At 41.5% G+C, this 15,111-nt stretch overlaps 1 protein-coding gene across 21 annotated transcripts in view; it reads left to right on the forward strand.

Annotated features, from left to right (window-relative positions):
- The window catches only part of LOC135487393 (androglobin-like), a 122,504-nt gene that overhangs the window by 26,092 nt on the left and 81,301 nt on the right, over positions 1-15,111 (forward strand). For 18 of the 21 annotated variants that reach the window (XM_064770997.1, XM_064771007.1, XM_064770993.1 and 15 more), the window contains exons 2-4: positions 9,727-9,835; positions 12,454-12,501; positions 13,906-13,917. In XM_064770997.1, the coding sequence (XP_064627067.1) occupies positions 9,727-9,835; positions 12,454-12,501; positions 13,906-13,917 (169 nt within the window). Of the gene's footprint in view, positions 1-3,798; positions 3,937-9,242; positions 9,295-9,726; positions 9,836-12,453; positions 12,502-13,905; positions 13,918-15,111 lie in introns of those variants that run through there. The other 3 variants (XM_064771004.1, XM_064771009.1, XM_064770996.1) reach the window with 3 other exon arrangements.

Consider the following 15,111-nt stretch of genomic DNA (forward strand, 5'->3'; position numbering starts at 1 on the left):
CTAGGATGATATTCTTGCTCCTGACAGCATTCCATCAGTGTGAATTACGAAATGTACATGTAAAACCGTTGTCCTTTTTCGCGCAGCATTTTCCGCCCTTGTGCGAGACCGACCACGACATCGACATCGCGTATTCTTGGTCCTGGAGTCCAGTCCCTCGACAATACGCAAGCAATCATCCGAAGTATCTCTTGCATTGACGGAAAGACCATTTCCTTGCTTAACAGATGATACTTGGGAATTGAATAAAGAGGAAAGGGCAACGGCAATTATGCGCCGCGGCGACCGTACGTTTCAGCCCAGCCTTTGGGGCATGCCCGAGGGCAAGTCCCTCACTGATATCCCTGCTGTATTTGGGTCGGAGTCCGGGCTTGATCACCTGGAAGCCTTGCCAAATGGGAAGACTGGGTCCATCACGGGGCTTCGTCCGGGAATATCCCTGAGGTCGGCTTGCCGTGTGAAAAAAGGGTTCCAGACTGCTATATGGCAGTGCATAGAACCCTAAGGTGTTCATTGGAACCCTCGGACATGTCGGAAGATGAAAGGTGCTGATTATATTTTTGCATTCAAAGTTTTTCTCTTCCGAGGGTTCAAATGAGCACCCCTCTGGTGCCCTTTTTCTAAGTGTGTATAGAAAATCAGATGCAGCAAAATTCAAGCTTCCGGTTGTAACAGTCTATTAAATGGATTGGGATTTATTATTTCTGGGATTGGGCATATGTCTACCAACACCAATACCGGTACTGCCCCTTTCGAATGATCTGCGACCCACGGTCAAAATGGAACAAAAGTCCATCACCACGGCTCTTACAGTCCATAAGGTCGACTCCCGGTACAAAATAAGATAAAACTCCAATGATGGGAAAAAAGGTTCTTATCAGTGTAAGTCTTGCAAGAATGACTCATCCATTGAGATGTGGTGGCCAGGCTTTATAATAGTTTAGGAATTGGATTCAAAAATGGTCCAGTAAAACACCTTGAAAACACACCCTGAAGCAACGAGACATTATAAGACGATTAAAATTCAATCAAGGCAAAAAATGAATTATCCCAAAAATTTCATGACGCCATTGTCGTTTGGCCAACAAAGCCTAATGGAGTTGCATGAGAGTAAATTTGCCTTCTGTAGGCTTCATGTTAAGTCTGAGAGAAGACAAATATTTAGACTTCTAGGCCCAATACCAACACGGACCATTGCCTTTAGTAGAAATGATGGTGCAAGTTTAATATCAATATTAAATTTTGTCAACGGGGGCACTGAGGGGATTTCTCGAAATGTATGAAGAAAAACATGTGTAAAAGAAATGTAAATTTACTAACTGTAATGCTAGCATGCTGATTGGTCAGGTCAAGGAATAATCACACACATTTTCTTGTGTATATTCTCTCTTCTTTAGCTAGTCCAAGGTGAAGTTTTCGTCCATGTCTTTTTTATGTTTTGCGGCGCCGCGACTTGTAGTTAGGGACCTAACAGTTTTGTTAGGGATTTCTCTAAGGAATTGATTTCTTTTGTTTTTCCCTATACTTCTTCTTTACGGATTAACGTAATTGGATGCTGTGTGGATTACTCGGCGACTATAGGAGAAGTTCGGTGGGATTAATAGCAAATCTCTTATTCTTTCTTGGATAGCTTTGGGATTATTGTCTGTTCATTAACCATTCCCATAAAACAAAATATACTGGCGTTGCAACGTAGGAGGAAACCGTCGCTTGAGGCTTATTAGACATTGCCAGTTTTTTTCTTCTCAAAATGATGCGAAAAGGTTCTGTGTTACCAGGCGTCACTGTTGGCTTGCTGCTCAAGAAATCTGGAAATGAATTCAAGAGAGGGGCGCGCCAAACAAAGGAAGAGCGGGAAAAAGCTAAAGCCACCAACGAAATCGTCCCAAAAGAAGGAGATATCTATTACAAAATTCAAAGGCTGTATAATCCGCGCCTCGATCTCCCAGAAGAAGTTATACTGAACATTACCAAGCCTTTGCCACCAGATAAACCCTCGTCGTCGAAGATTGGTAGCCGCCAACCTGCGGGATCGCCGTCAGAAGGAACCGGAAGTAGACGGGGTTCCATCTTTGTCGGAAATGACGCAGGGTCGGCCATGTTGGACCCCTCCGCTGCTGATGGGAGGGACAGGTATAATCTCATTAGTATTTTTTGCCTGGCAAAATTGGTCTCCATACTATTTAAGCTTTCCGGCTCTCAGTTTTTGTTTCATCGGGAAAATAGGAAATTCCTTGGCGCGTAAATTGGGATGCCCTCAGCTTTCACTCATTAAGATCAACCAGTGCTCCAGCACCTTAGTCTTCTCTTCTAGTCTTCTAGTCTTTTAGTCTTTTAATCTCTTAGTCTTCTCCTTTATTTAATTACTTTACTGTTATATAAAAAACGCTCCAGGGTTTCGCCCCTCCCCTCGCTAGATATCATTCTCGGAATCTCGCAGTTTTCGGTTTACAATCTACTTGGCTCTCAATGACTAGATATCATATTACATGACAATCATGGGTGTGGCCCAGGGGGCGTGGGCCGGGCCTTTGCATTCCGCCGCTGCTATTCCCGGGCGCGGACCGCACTATACCGGTTTGATATTTGCGGAACCGTTACTACAATAGCCGGGATAGCATCTTATTTAAACCAATGATCTACACTTACACTATGCAACTCCCTTGTCAGATGCATAAAACGATTTTTTTTCTGTTTTGTTCAGTTTACCAGTATAAATGCAAGAGAGTTTACTTTGGAATCCTTCCCGCCAAATCTTCTACAAAACTTAGAGTGGTTAGGCCTACTCTAAGTTGTAACTAAAGCGGGAAACTGGGCACACAGAACTGGCAGTTTTTACCTGGTGCTTGCCACAGGAACCAGACGATGTTCGTCTTGACTTAAAGCAATCACTAATGTCAGGTTTATTTCTGTATGTCGAATTCCAAAAGCTTTTACAATGCCAATCTGAATTGACTCGTCTTGCCACGCGCAGCGGCACGAGCCATGTCCTTATTTCAGCACAAAGGTCTCGTTAGGGAGTTTTTCCAAAATGTACGCGATGATGACGTGCCCCATTAACAGGACGTAACATCGATTTTAAAATGCGTTTCCAAAGGGATTGCATGAGGACAACCCATTTGTATCGTATATCACTGGAAACTCCCGATTCCCCTGATTCTGCAGGATGTTAAATCGGGCATTTTATTTCTTTAAATAAATCATAAGCGTCGCATTTGCTCCCAGCTCTGTTCACCATCCCAAATAGCAATATTGCCAATTGGGCCGGACAATCACGGAAAACACCAAATATTATTCATTTCTTCCTGAATAATTCTTACAGTGACCATTCTCCTGTGAAAGAAAGTTGCTTACGCTACACAAGAATTTAAAAAAAACCGAGAGTCAACCATTGAACTTATAAGATATGTTGGATTGTGCACAAATCAGCGAAAAACGCACCAACTGGCACTGGACGGCATTTCAACACGGGGCCGACGCACATTCCAAGTTCAGTGTACACATACGTCGGCAGCAACAGTAAAATCCGTAGTTTCTTGTTTGCCGCCTATTAAGTAGCGTTCTAGATTTCAGAAACTCCAAAAAACATGTCTTTACCAAAACAACTGCTAAATCAACACTGGCGTACTGTGAGGATCAAGAAATCAATGATTTTTTAGAAACTAGGCCCTAAAATGAATACAAAAAAATCTTCCTAATGAGACCAAACAGGTGCCCGGAAGGTGGCGCCGTCTATCCGAAAGAGTGCTCTACGCATGCGTTAAAAGTTGTTTATATTTTTGCTCTTCCTGGCAACAGCACAAAATTCTCTTAAAAGTCCTTATTCTCAAGGATCGATGTCAATTGAAAGTTTAGAAACAAAGCAGAACTAATGTCCTCTAAACCTGCTAAAAAGACGCCGTCGTCAATTCGTGTCGGCTCGGCTACAAACAAGGAGTAAGTGTTTCGAAGTTGTCAAAATAATGTGTGTCACTGACACTGTGATTGTCCGTGTGTGCAAATAGGCCTAGGCCTACACGTGTAGTACCCGGTATGCACGTATGGCATGCTTGGAAACATAACAACAAATGACCTTTACGTGTTTTTGGCATGGCATGGTATTGGTAGTCCAAACAGGGAAGTGCTATTTTCATTCGGCCTTTCATTCTACTACACACTAGTAGATAAGTTACGAAACAGTTACTACAGTTAGTGGAGTAGAATTTTGCATATAGGCCTACTGCAAGTGCAACACTCAACGAACAGGGCAAGGATGCCCCCCCCCTCCCGAGTAATTATGGATGGTTATATGTCATGACTCTGTCACAACTGTGACCAGGCCTACCTGTGATGCCTGGCCTTGCCTTGTCTTGTAGAGGTTTAAGGTTCAAATGACGGTGGTTCATCCTCGGATGGTTTTATAATTTAACCTTGTACTAGCTAGCCCCTACCCCCACATTGTTTAAAACTTGCCACCACTCTCCAGCACTGGATAGCCTATTATCCTGTCCCTATTATAAGGGGGTCCTTGCCCCGGTCCACTGGCTCTGCATATCACCACAACCCCCAACCCTGCCCGGATCCACTACTGCAGAAGAATATCGATAAGTCATCATCACACCAGTTGTAGTAGTAGGTGTTTCAAAGCCTAAAGAAACCTAAGTATAGTTAAAGAACATGTGGTATGCTTGCTGCTTATTTGTTGTGGCCTTCAATATTCCTCCAACTGGCAGGAGCATATCTATTAAGAAGAGGCAGATCGACTGTCAGTCGGGACAGTCAGATGATGATTAACACGGCCATGGTTGATATTGTTTCGCGGTTCATAATTGTATCATCTGGAAAATTGTCGTAATTAATGAACTGTCAATCACTTGGATCAGTATCTTATATCATTCCAACAAGATGTCACAGAAGTTGTTTTAGCAACTGTGTAAAATGTAAGGTGTCTGTGAGATCGAGTGTCATCTACCCGGGTTCGTGATCAGAGTTTTCCACACTCCAGATGACATGGATGAAGTGCCATTACCCGGCGGGCTGATGAGCTCCTTCCCGGAGCTTTCTGGTTTTGAAGCGCCAGTGTCTCTGTCTTAACTTTCACCCCACCACAATAAGTAGAAACGTCCCCACACTACGAGAATGGAGGGTGGGAACTTGACTGCCAGAGGCTATATCTTCACAGGCCATTGGAGCATTTGTGGGCAATCGCATGGATAGTGGCGCGCAGCCCATCAGTTCACGGGGACAATTCCAGAAATAAATCTTGTGCCATCTTGACTCCCCATGTCTTTGACATCGCAATAAAAAAGTCCCGATGCTCTTCGATTACGAACCTAGGGGAGCATGGATGATCGAAATCTGAAAGAATTGGGCCTTTTGATTTCTGTCGTATGTCAGTGTGGTCTAAGATATTCATTCATTGAATTGAATCCTTGTTCGTGAATCTTTCCTTTTGATTGAATGTTTGCCAACCATGTTGAAGGAGCAATAGGCTTTGATCAAAACTCAACGAGGTCAGGATTAGGTTTTGTTGAATTCAAATGAGTAGTGCACATATTGGCCGACCTGTACAGTTTACAATTACACATGTAGTGTAGAATATTGTAAAATATAGGCTTTGATGCAAAGCATTGATAATAATCGTAAGCCTACATGTAGGCCTACTTTGTGTACTGAACTAAACACAAACAGCGCCTGTATGCTGTCAGACCACAAGTGACCACACACTTTTTGAAACGAGTTTTGATCAAGGCCTGTTGTTTATGTTCTAGTGTCGTTTATGTAGCAATAAAGGGTTATTCGATGAGGTAAAGTTGTAATCATTGATGATTTTGAACTTGGCGATGATCGAAATAGAATTCAATCTTTTATCTCCAACAATATCTTTGATAATGAATAAAAAATAAATACTGTTATCTGTAAGATAAATATTTTTTTAAAGTCTTGAGATGTGCAGCTGTTTGTCAACTAGTTAATTTCTTTCTAGAGGAAGTCATGAGTAAGAAAAATCTTCTTAAATTTACCTCCATTGCAAGTTTGTCCTTGGCTTTGGGGCTGTCCGTTGCACGAAATTGTCAGTAATGCAGATGAAAAAGACAAATTACCGTTGTAATGTCCTGACCATTTTTCTGCAGAAAATTACATCCCAATTGACATGGTCTTCCTGAAAAATAGCATTCTTATCTCAATATTGATCAATTCCCTCCCAAAAGACAGATCCCGATCCGAATTATGTTATTTCTCTGCCAACGTGGTCCCATTACCTTTCTAATGATGGGCGATTTTCCTGCAACTCTGTGTAATTGTAGCCGAGGGGGAGGTGACCACGCTGACGTGCAGATTCATCACTTAAAGACCATTAGTTTCCCTTTGATGGTGATAATCCGGTACAGTGGTCAAGTCTCCTGATGTCGTCGATGTCATTCTGATCCATTTCTCAGTGTTCTCCACAAGGCCTTTTGTCAAGGAAATTAACAACACCTTCTGATGGCAGATATTGGAAAAAGCATTTCGAGAACAATTAAACTTAAGCAGCCCATCATAACACCTTGAAATTTCACTCTCAATTTCCTGTATGCCGAGAACCCGGGCCCCAGCGACTGCTGATAAAATCATTCACTCTGAATTTGTTCCGGTATCTTTCTAACCCCGATGGACCTTCATGTTGACATAGTTATCCATTGTAAAGTAACATCCTGCCTATTGAAAGTTGCATTTAAAAGCATTTTTAATTTGCTTCCCGTTTTGTGCTGATATCATTGTCACATCAACACTTGAGAATTTGCCAGTGCGTGCCAAGTGCACTTTGGACAATTTGTGCTAATTAGCAGGTATGGCGCTATCTGGATCAAAATGGCATTAAGTGGTTGTTGTTATCTTTTGAAAAGTTTCATTAAACTGACTCCCACATCGTTGAAATGACTCCCGTCCTTGTCCCCTGTTTGCTAAAATGATAACCTGTCATTGTGTAAACAAAGGTGCATGACGCTGAGTTCCTCCCGCGCAATCCTGTTATCTTGAGCCCACGATCGTTGCAATGATGGAAATATCGCTGTGTGCGCCCAGATTAGTAAGAAGAATATTTGGTGAATGACTGGTTGCTTTTGTCTTGCCTCCCTGTAAGGAGGTGGAGAGTCATTGTCAGTTGCTTGAGATTGGTCCCTTTGAGGCTGGGGACCCGAAATTGTGGTCACCTTGCTGTGTCCCACACGTATTATATGCGCTGGTCACCGATCCAAAGGTTGACCGTGCTCAACATTGCTTAACTTCCACTCTGGGGCCAATCCGCCAACCACTGGGCCGTAAAGCAATTCCCTCATGGCCGGCGGGTTAAGCCGTGCCATATACCTGGGGGTACTATACACCACAGTCAAAATGCCAATGCCATATTTATTTGGTGCATCTCATTCTATGTTCGTGCACAGGAACCTGATTTTTATTCTACGCCGAAATAGCTGGTTTCTTTCGACTTTGGTAGCTGGAATTGATTTTGGGGGGCTGTTTCCCCAAGGTGTCTTGACATCAAAGGCTGCTGGGGACATCTAGACTGGTTGCCGCCCAGGCTAAGGAAGCAACTAGCAAGTCTCCTCCAGTTAGTAAGAATAAAATCTACGACACAAATTGCTCTCTTCCAGTTCTAGTTAAAAGGACGCAGGATTTATTTTTGTTGTCATGATACATGTACAGTAGAACCTTTCTATTATGGACACCCTTGGGACTGACAAGGGCTGTCCTTAATTAGAGAGATGTCCTGATTAGAGAGGTCTAAGTGAATCGAAACGACCAGTTTGGGACCAAAACTAGTGTCCTTAATAGAGAGGTGTCCCTAATAGAGAGGTGTCCGCTAAGGGAGGTTTCGCTGTACTTCACCTTAGCTTTAGGACCGCGAACCGCTTATTTTCATTTGGTCATCATTTCTTGTTTGAGAGATAAATATACATGAAGAACAAAGTCAATTAACTTTACTTCCAAAACAGTATCGGTGGGTTAATTGCGTCATAACATGCACAGAGCCTTTATCTTTCAAGTGATTCAGCACATTAGCATGATAACAACAGTTGCCTGTTGTAGCATACATTATCGATTCTTGGCGACCCATTGTGTTGGCCATAGCGGTGTCAGCTTGCCGTCATCAGGAACCTAAGCTACATCATAGGTGTTGTCCATCACATTTAATAACTCAGCCGCCTGTTTAGTTAATACAGTAGAACCTCCCTATTGAGGACACCCTCGGACTGAAAAGTACTGTCCTTAATAGAGAGGTGTCCTGATTAGAGAGGTGTCCTGATTAGAGAGGTCAAATTGAATGGCAGCTGACAATTTGGGACCAAAACTAGTGTCCTTAATAGAGAGAGTGTCCTTATTAGAGAGGTGTCCGCTGAGGGAGGTTCAACTGTATTGGGTTTTGGTTATGAATATTTAAGTATTATTGAGCATTTGTAATAGCGCTTATACTCGGTTAACATTTGGTTCAACTCACAAGCGCTTTGCCATATTATTGCCCTAGCCTCTTGGCTGTACATTCCTGTTCAAGCTCAATTCCCCAGGGAGGGAGTATAGTCCAGCTGCCTCTCAGTGCAAGGACTCCACATCCACGGCTACTGATGTCATCTAGGCACCTATTCACTCCTGGCTGGAGAGGAGCAAGTTGGGTTAAGTGCTTTGCTCAAGGATTCAAAGATGAAACAGCGGTGATTCCAACTAGTGCTGATTGATTGACTGATTGACGTCGATTGATTGATTGACATCGATTGATTGATTGATTGACATCGATTGATTGATTGACCCTTGATTACGAGCCCAGTTCTCTATCCACTCTCCCACAGATACTTTTGAATACTGCATCTTAAGAAAGAAAAAAAGACTGTCACTTATCATGGCGTCAAAACTGAATAGCAATCCAATGATCAGCCTTCGTGGAAATTTTCAAAGTTTTGGCCAACAGCAGAGGCTTTTAAAGGCCGCAGTGATTGATCTTATGTGCTGCCTGACCTTTAATTTTTGTCCTTGCCCTTGTTAGACCACCTTGGCCGTCACTTAGCAGGAAATCCTCCAGCCACTTAATTGAGCACGTACTATACGCAGCAAGGTGTTTGTTAAAATCCTGTGCCTTTCACCGGTTGCCTTGTGCCTTTCAACGGTTGCTATGCCGGCTGATTAGTCTAAATACAGCCACGATGAAAATGGACTTATGTAGTCACCTTAGTGAGATTGATCTGTTGTAAATTATAATCAGAAATCTACATCAAGGTAGATTACTTGTACAACATTTTAGTCAGGATTTTATGATAAGGGGATGCTGGTTGCAAGACCTGGGTGAGTACGTGCCTTGAGATAGATTTTTGGCAGTATTCTCTATTTGGTGTCAATACTAGGTACTCTAAGGTACTTTTGAATAATCTCTGTTGTGCAGTCAGTGTGTTAAATGCATGGTTGTTGGTGTAATTTATAGTCAAATCATTTATTCAGTTTCTATTTCAGACATTTTTGGACTATCAGATTTTAATTTCAGAAAATCAGGTATACTTACATGTACTACCTCTCTAAAAAGTCTAAAGGACGTCCTCGTGACGGACAAGTACTGTCCTTAGTCGAGTAGTGTCCTGACATGCCTGATTAGACTTAGAGAGGTCAAACTGTACCAAAACTCGTGTCCTATTAGAGAGGTATCAGCTTATGGAGGTTATAGTGTAGCCAATGTTCCATCTTGGATGTATTTTGACGCCTTTTCTTTCTTGTCTTTTTCAGAGCCGCGTCAATCGCCGCGAGTGTTGGCGGATCACAAGATGGCGCCAAGAGGCAGAAGTTCGTCATTTGGCCGGAATGGAGCGATGCAGACGTCAATGCAGAAAGATGGGTAAGTCCTGGATTTGCCTCGCGTTTGATCTTCTTATTCTTTAAAACATAGACTAGAGAACCTAAGAAATAAAGGTTTTCAATTAATCACAAGATGCTCATTAGCTTGGTTTGATATTTTCCAAAGTTTCTATAACACATCATCATTATCACCAGCGTCACAACCCACTTTGTTTTCTGCCAGAGGTAAGGAGTCCACGATATGCTACTGTGACAGTGTCCACCTGTGTGGGATCTTTTACTTGCCCTTAGCTAGCATAGACACTCAGGTACTAGGACCGCGTCCATAGTCATCCGACAGACTTTAAAATATTCAAACTTGTCGTTGTGTTGTGAAGAGCCAGGAATTTTGGTTCTTTCAAAGCCATGCCGCTTCATCAGGACATCAATCCATGGTTCTCGCCAGGGTTGCTGCTAAGTGTGCAGCTCCTAAGCAAAGTTCAAAAATCAGTATTCTTCAAATTTTCGTTTGTACTCTTGAAGACTTGTCATTTCCTGATGAGGTCTCGTCGAAAACGTGGCGTGCTAGTCTTACTTGACTTAATCTGCATCCGAGCTTGCTTTTGAAGATTTGGTACCCGCTAACTTTTGTTCTCCAATCCTAACAAACCTGATATTTTCCAAAAGGATTCATCGCCCCAGCCATAAATCGACCGAGTAGCCCGATACTGCTCAAACGATGAAACGATTGATGCAGTGTTTGCCTGCATTAATCGTCCACGGAAAGTAAATGTTGAATCTTGCGATGGATGCCACAAGGTTTGTTCACGATGTTTGGATAACGGCCGTGCCATCCTCCGTGGATTATAACCGTCAGGTTCGGCTCCCATAAGTTCAAAATGCTCATAATCCTCCATGATATATCTTTTGATTGCAAATTGAAATGGCCTCATGGTGTCAGTTGTCTCAAAGGTATTTGTACAGTCCGTTTCATCGTGTCTTCCCCAGGCTGATCATACAAAAATCCACAGTTCTCTATGCAAATTTTTTGGCAAGTTTGGTGGAGATGCATTTTTGGATGTGATGGATTCAGTACGGGGTTGTTTGCTAAAAAACATTGTGTTGGTATTGTCACCCATATCTGGCTTTAGCATGAGGTAATAAGTTTGCTGATCAGGTTTCGTAGGTTTAGCATCAGGGTTATGGTCCTGATAGCATGGTGTGTCATCTCATCAGCCCAAGGTTAGGGAGTGCTGGCCAGAGTTGACACGCACTGACTGTCACTGTTAGACAATAAAGTTATGTTAGTCACTCTGAGACACTGATCACAACCAGTTTTGTGTAATATTAAAGGAACAACTTGGGTTTGGGGATGAAGTGGCAACAGGATAGTGTGTCCCTTCTCCACCATGTGCCGCAACAATTAGAGTCTTACTGATCTTATACAGGTAGTGATTTCCACAAGTGTTGCGAGGGGATTTTGGAAGACATTTACAAAACTTAAAATTCTGTCCAAGCGAAGTATTTGAAGCAGTTAGATGAGTTTTTCAGTGACCAGTTTAGGAGAAGTCATGTTCCTGCTTGAAGCCATTTTTGCATGAGAATCCAACACATCTGAAAATCTCGTGTCAATCTTGTCCCCTTTAACCCTTTCGCTGCGGATGTACGCATTTTTGCGACCAAAAAAAATTTCCGATCTGTGCGGATGTACGCAGAACTGCGACTTGGGAGAGACCTGAATCAGACGATGTTTTCAATAGCAAATTAGTACAGGAACTTGTCGCTAGGTGTCCTGCCATGTTGTTTACCGCTAGAACTTCCGATTTCTAGGTGAAAACTTCGGTGTTTTTATTCAAAGTTAAGGCGATATTTTGAGTCCAAAGTTTTGTAAACAAATTTAAATGCCTCAGTCACGTGTTCAACGAACTGCAGAATCAATAATTGATGAAATAGTGAATTCGAGGCGTTAGAAGACGAGTCTGATTAGTGATTATGATTCTGAACATAATGCCGATGTACACAGCGTGCATGGGGATTGAAAGTGTGCATGATTCAGGGTCCGAGGGGGATGATAGTGATAGCCTGGGTCAAGATGAAAAATGGTGTTTTTCTCCTCGTTGATTAATACTAATTAGCGTTATTTAGTTAATTAACATAATTTCAGGTGATTGACAAATGCATAATTTGAAAGTCCATGCTGTCCTGAACAACCTTTTCCAATAGTCCAAAGCTCTATCTTTTCTCCTTCAGGCTGTATATTGGCCTCAAAGTTACCTATGTTAAAATTGGCTTTTACAGTATTTTGGGGGCAGCAAGGAATCAATATTGAAATAATTTTGAGCGGCGCAGCGAAAGGGTTAAACAAGACATGTTCATACCTCAAGTTGCGAATCGTTGATATTTGCAAAACTTGTCTCCAACAAAAAGTTTGTCTCAAGATGTTTGAAGACATAGACATTGGTGCAGCTCTATCCTCTTGTTGGGCTGTTGGCTGAACAATTGGTCGTTAGATGTCGACATTTTGGCACAATCACCCTTATGTTGAGACATACTCCTCGCACAATCGACCTCAAGTTGAGACATAGTCACAATCGGTCCCTCAGGTTGAGACATAGTCACAATCTGTTTTAAGGTTTAGAAATGTTGAAGTTGCATAAAGATGTTCTTTTGTCTTTCCAGGATGTTGCACACAAAGGCAAGGAAAAGGATAAAGGGAAATCACCAGTGGTAGGTAGAGACATTTACTGGTGTCGTTTGTAAATTTACCATTCAATTCAACTGCATGTAAGGTAAAGGGGTACAATTACAGCAACAGTGTTTTGTAAATATCTGGTTCTACCACTTAACTACATGTAAGGTAAATTGGTACAGTTAGCCCTAGAAGTACAATTATAGTCCTAGTACAATTACAGCCCCTACGATCCCCTACATTCATGCACACAGAGGCTATAAATGTACCAGGGCTTTGTACCATCTTACCGTAGACATTCATTGCGTAATACTGTTATCATAACCATGCATGTCTATAATATTGCCCAACCATTCGGTATAAAACTTGTCACACTTTGTCTTCTAAAAGTGATCACAATGATAAAATCAGCATCTATAGTAAAAGTAAAACTGAATACCATCTGTGGTTTATAACAATGTTCAAATTGATGGTCCCTATATTGTTGGACTGTTGTGTTGCTCCACCATTGATAAAATCAATCACCACAGATTCAGAAAGATAAATAGCTTTGTGAATTTGCGCTTTATTTTGATGTGCAACATGTTTTAATTATCAGTTCAGTCTAAATTGGTTTGACATAATTGTAAGAATAAAACTTTTCACTAAAAATCTGCCGTGAATCTCAAAATCACCAATTTTTTAATCGAAGAAACAATCTAGTCTATGAGATGTAAAATCGATAGTAACCAGTGGCAGTGCAGTTGAAAGTGTATTTTCTGACTCTGACTATCTTGATCGCTGCCTTGGCAATTAATTTACCAGAATACCCCATAAAGAACAAGAAGAAATTAGTCCAGAATCACCATATTTGCACCCGTGATTACAGGTGAACCCCACGATGATTTATAATTTGAGTGGTTTGACTTGTAACGTATGTTGACAGGCTCAGCAGCAGGTCCGGAGTTATCCACCCTAAGTGGTCCAGCAGCCTAATCAGAATCTGAGCCGCGTCTCGCTTGACAAATTGGTCATCGGGGGCGCTGGGCATGCCGTGGCGAGAACGTCAATTAAATAGCCATTAGGTATTGTCCGGCAGCAAAACATGGCCATGGATTGATCGCCAGTGTCTTCCAGAGTTTTGTAATTGTGGTGTAGGCGTTGTTCGACCGTTCCGCCAGTTTGCCGTGAATCATGCAGAAAGACGTGAAAGATGAATTGGTTCTGAGTGATGAACCACTGCTGTTATTGCATGCCTTGGTCTTAATTTAATGTTTCCAAACAAAGGTTTATAAAATAAGCAATTTTTTGCTATTTTTCATGGGTTATGAAGTATCAAATCAATTCTGCAGACATTCGAGGCAGGTTTTTTGACAAGTTTATACCGAGGCGGGCAATAAAAAGGTCAAGTTTCAAATTAAAGACAATTTTTCATCCACACTTTAAAATTTGCATACTTCCAGGTCCCGGGCCAGGTACCGGTATAAATACTGACATCTTCCTTAACAAAATCACTGGCACATTTCGAGCAATTATTTGTTAGCTTGTCTATTTAGTCACAAGATATATTTTAAATTCAAAGTCAAATTCTCAGTTTTCGCATGTTTGTATTTTTGTAATCTTAGAATTTTTCGCAAATAATTGCATCAGTGTGCTGGAGTTATAGCTATCATCCTGCTTTCAAACAAGCTTTAAAAAGCCATCTGGTTCCCCTATTTCATGGCAATTTAAAAACTAAATCCAACATTATAACGCCCTTGCTTTATAAAACGATATTTGTTCTTCTGGTAACAGTACTAAGGTACATAGTTTAGCAAGTAACATTCTTATTGGCCACTCTAGCTGTCAGCCATGTGGAGCAAAAGAAGAATCATGTAACACTCCTCCTAGAATAATTCAAAGGTCATATCAAGGGTTTAAAGGGAGACTATTGGGGGTCAGATTGGCACATTTAGAGGCCTCAGTTTGTATGATTCAGTGATGATCATACCATTAGTACAAGTATAAATAGTTTTGATATTCATGTACTGTGAGACCTCTATTGGTGACTTTATGTAACTTAATCTGACCTACCTAGTCAACCTTTAAATCTCATGATCATCCATTGCTCAAATCTAACCAAGGCCACTTCTGCCATGGCATTTTCTGCACTCCAAAATGGCCTTCGTGCCCTGTTGAATCTTCCACTACATTTTCCAATACCTGAGGCTAAAATGGGTGCCTCAATAACTTTTTTATTTGAGGCCTGCTAGCAGTTCTAACCAGATTCCAAATATATGAAAGTTCCTTGGTTGTTTGACTTGGTTCGATGGAACATGGTATACATGTATATACGAACGTTGCTGGAATCGACATGACAATAGATGACTAAGATGTCACAGTAGGTAATGACATCAACTGTATTGTAATTGAGTTTTCATGTACCTTTATACAAAGGTCTCAATAAAAAATTCAAATTCAAATTCAAAATTCAAAAATTCTAAATTCAAAAATTCTAAATTCAAAATCAAATTCAAGTTCACATGACTTTCCTTCAGAATTGCTGCAAAAGATAACATGGTCCTAGTGTCCATTTCTGGCAGCGTCGCACAACATTGTTAAGTTGGTTGTGCTTTCCCAATGCTATCTCTCAAAACTTGTCTGCCGTATCTTCAGGCTAGCATTGGATA

The sequence above is a fragment of the Lineus longissimus genome, chromosome 5 (assembly GCF_910592395.1).
Source record: "Lineus longissimus chromosome 5, tnLinLong1.2, whole genome shotgun sequence".
Classification (NCBI taxonomy): Eukaryota; Metazoa; Nemertea; class Pilidiophora; order Heteronemertea; family Lineidae; genus Lineus; species Lineus longissimus.